This window comes from Buceros rhinoceros, unplaced genomic scaffold (assembly GCF_000710305.1).
Source record: "Buceros rhinoceros silvestris isolate BGI_N320 unplaced genomic scaffold, ASM71030v1 scaffold20035, whole genome shotgun sequence".
NCBI lineage: Eukaryota > Metazoa > Chordata > Aves > Bucerotiformes > Bucerotidae > Buceros > Buceros rhinoceros.
Window position 1 is genome coordinate 45,657 of NW_010412529.1, and position 3,772 is coordinate 49,428.

The window sequence follows — 3,772 nt, forward strand, 5'->3', positions numbered from 1 at the left end:
CCTGAGAACCCCTCCTCCAGCCTCTGAGCAGTGCCGCAGAACCGGAGCCTTTCCCACAGCGAACCCACATGAGCAGCTTTTGAACCCTCAGGCCTCGGTCTACACAGGCAGGAGAAAATGTCCCAGGGGGGTTTGTCTCCCTGGCTTTCCTGTCACAACATGGCACCTCTGAGCTGCTGTCTGGAAACGGAATGTTTTTGTGGAGATGACTCTTGGCCCCAGCGCCTACAGGTGGCAGCAGCTTGAAGCGATTCCCAGTTCAGCTGACTTGGGTATCTTGCAGTCACCAGCTGTGGTCTTCAGCACAAGCTCCTGACCACCACAAGACCAATACTTGGGGGATGTGGGTTGATGCTTGACCCCAGGTGCTGCTCCTTCCTCCCTCCCCATCAGATCTAGCTCCTTCCGTGACCACAAGTGAGTCAGTTCAGCGGTCAGCTCACACCAAGGCAGTGGCTGTGTTGGGACAGGTTCCTGGGCAGGCTTCTCTGCAGCTGTGAGACTGGGAGATAGGCACAGAGGAGCCATCTCAGGTACAACACAGAACCACCTCCCTGAGGGTAAAGGGCTGGAAAGCTCAGTGCAGAGTCAGCCTGGACCGCCTCAGTCTCGCTCTGGTCGCAGCGGGCTGGACTGAGCTGCCTGTGGCCGCCTGGGTTGCAGCATAAACCCCGTTTGTCTCCGAGTGCACAGGATCTTTATGATCAGGAGGATTTCTGGAGAGAAGCCAATGGCTTTGCAAGGATCCCTTGGACTGACAGCTCAGTGAGTTACGGAGGGAATGGGATCCCTTTCTGGCCTTTTAGCAGGGGTGACTGTGCAGAGAGCCAGCGTTAGCAGCTGGGAGGACCAAGAGCATGGCAGAAGGGGAAGGTATAGGCTGGCGCAGTGGTGTAGAAGTGGTGTAGGCTCCGAGGACCAGCTAGCTCTCAGCTGGTGCATACATACTACCCTCCTTCAGCTCTCTCTCAGTGACAATGGTGCTGCTGTGAAACAGCTCCCTTAGGGCTGGAAGGGTCTCCGAACCACCAGAAGAACTTTTAGGAGAAAAAACCATGTATTTTGTAGCAGCTTTGTGGGGAACCTGCTTTCTCACCCTCCTTGCCCAGCTCTTGAAAGTGTGGCAGGGGGGTGCCCAGCCATGCTCCGGCTTGCTGAGCTGCCCAGTCTCTCAGGCACTGCTCTGGAAACTTGCCTGGACCATCAGCGTTACAGCCCACAGGAGAGCGTGGCTGTTGCATGGGAAGGAGGCTGAGGCTCCTCAGAGAGGGGGCTGCGGGGACGGGCTGCCTGGGAGCACAGTGTGGGAGGTACCGGGCTGGGGTGCAGCGGGGCCTCCCCTTTCTAGAGGGGCTTCCAGCCTGCTGAGGGTTTCTTAATGTGCCCCTGTCTTTGTCACCCACAGAGCTCTGACAACATCCCTCCGGGCTACGAGCCCATCTCCTTGCTGGAAGCGCTGAACGGCCTTCGCTCTGTTTCCCCCTCCATCCCATCAGCGCCCCTGTATGACGAGATCAGCTACTCCGGTGTGGTGGACGGCATGCCGCCTGCCAGCAGACCCCTCGTTGGGATGGACAGAGCTGTGGAGAGCAGCCACCAAAAGGGCAAGCGGAGCAAGTCTCCAGATAGGTCAGCACGGGGACGGAGGGGTCCACTCCTCCTGCAGGCCCTGAGGGCCTGTGGCCAGGCGCTCTGGGGGCCGGGAGAGGGCTCTGGCTGGTCCCTGGTAGCGCTGCTAGCTCGGAGTTTGAGAAGGCCACAGGTACTCATGCCAGTGAGAGAGCTGGGACATCACCCCTGTGTTCAGGCTGAGGTGACCAGCTAATGTCTCCTAAGGGCTGCCTTTGTCACCAAAAGGAGGAGGGTTTTTAACAAGGAGAACTTAGTCCAGGCTTTGGATGGAGATGGCTCCTTTCCAATGCAGGCAGTCCCGCAGCTTGCATTTGACATCCAAACCTTGCTGGATTTCAGCTTTCCATGGAGTTCCCCAGGAGCAAAGGAACGGGGAGAGAAGTGACCTGAATTTCAGAGCACAAGGTGCTCAAAGAGGTCCTCTTCTTGTCCAAAGTCTCCTCTGCTGGCCCTGAGATGGAGGATGTAGGTGTGGATGCCGTGGGGTGGGCAGTCCTCTGCAGGCACCCCTCACGTCGCCCTTGCAGGGCTGTACAGATGGGTCAGATGGGGTTTGTCCTCCCTTCCAAATCCCCCCCTGCCCCGGGAAGGGATTCCGGGAGGTGTGAGGAGCAGGCTGGGACCAGGGCCTCTTGCTGTCTGTGCGAAGGCAGATTCCTCTGCGTTGTGTTACCGTGCCAGAGCTCTGCCCCGCTTGGCCCTGCCCCAGAGCCGCTGCTGCTGCTGCTCTTCTCCATGTACCTGATGCTGGAGAGCTTGGCTCAACAGGCTGAGCTCGTGCTGCTGCTGAAGGGACAGGGCAGGGGCGGTGACAGTGTGAGCTGCTGCCACCAAACCCACAGGGCCCGCGGCTCCTTGCAAACGGAGTTTCTCTTGCCGCAGCACACTACGGTCTCCCTCGTCCCCCATCCATGAGGAGGATGAAGAGAAGCTCTCTGAGGACTCTGACCTGCAGCCAGCACTGAGTGGGGGTGAGCTGGTCCTGAGAGAGACCAGCTCTCCAGAAGTAAGTCTGCGCTCTGCTGGGGAGCTGCTCTGAGCCGAGCTCTTCTGGGTGGGACACGGGAGGTGCCTTGGGAAGGGCCATCACTTCCTCAGTGACAGGGTAAAGATGGGCTTCTTAGTACGAGTAGCCCGGAGCCAACAGTCTCGGCTGCCTCTGTTTACCCGTGGGGCTGCAAGGGGAAGGATGTAGCTGCTCCCTGTGCCCCTGACACGCTTTTGGGAGCTGGGGAGCTCCCTTGGCTGCAGCCGTGTCAGAGCAGACCTTTCCCCAGCTGGCCGGAGGAGCCCCGCAGTGTTTGGGGCTGGGGTGGAAGCTGGGCCTTGCTGGGCTTTCAGCACCCACTGCTGCTGCCTGTACACCCTGCCCTGTCCTGGCCCGTGGTGACCCCTCGGTGTCCTGGCCCACGGTGACTGATCCGTGGCCTCTTGGTCCCTCTGAAAACAAGTCCCAGCCCCGAGTGCGGCTCTCTGGAGAACACCAGAGCAGGGGACAAGTGCAGCAAGTGCCTCCAGGCTGCAGAATTAACCTGTGCGGTTCCTCTTCGCAGAGTGTGGCAGGGGAGGAGATGGAGGAGGCCTCGTCCCTGCAGCAGGGTGAGTGTGCACTCACACCGCATCTTTGTGTCCAGCTCCGCTGTGGTGGGACGGGGACAGCTGGGGAATGGACACGGAGTTCGGAAACACCCAGCCCCTGAAATCCCGCCTCTGAGCTGCTGTTCATCGGGTCCCCGGTACTTCCCCGGTCTCTCCTGGGAAGTGAGGGGACAAAATCAGCAGATGTCCCGGGTTTATTCGCCAAGTGTCTCTCCATGCTGTTGAGCTCCACACCAGCAGAGCTGTCCATGCTGTGGGCTGTCTTCTTGCATGGCTCAGGGGGAGATGGCTCCTTGCACCGTGGTCCTGGTGAGACCACGGCTGCAGCAGTGGGCACGCAGGGTGTGCCCAGGTCTGTGGGATGGGGCTGTGCTGCTCGTCAGCATCCAGAGGGCACGAGGGCAGGGTGGGAGGGGAGTGCTGGGCACGTTCTGGGGCGCATGGTCTGAGCTGACCCTTCGGCACTGTGACCTGGGCCAGTCTGCCTGACTCTCCCGGGACCTCCACAGGGTGGGGGGGCCCGGTTTGCTGCCTCACGGGG

At 60.2% G+C, this 3,772-nt stretch overlaps 1 protein-coding gene across 1 annotated transcript in view; it reads left to right on the forward strand.

The window, feature by feature from the left end:
* Positions 1 to 3,231, forward strand: part of MGRN1 (mahogunin ring finger 1, E3 ubiquitin protein ligase) — a gene marked incomplete at its 3' end in the record, with an annotated part of 42,429 nt that extends 39,198 nt beyond the window's left edge. The window contains exons 12-14 of the mRNA XM_010136447.1: positions 1,406 to 1,629; positions 2,515 to 2,638; positions 3,186 to 3,231. Of these exons, the coding sequence (XP_010134749.1) occupies positions 1,406 to 1,629; positions 2,515 to 2,638; positions 3,186 to 3,231 (394 nt within the window). The remainder of the gene's footprint in view (positions 1 to 1,405; positions 1,630 to 2,514; positions 2,639 to 3,185) is intronic.
* Positions 3,232 to 3,772: the final 541 nt, after the last annotated feature.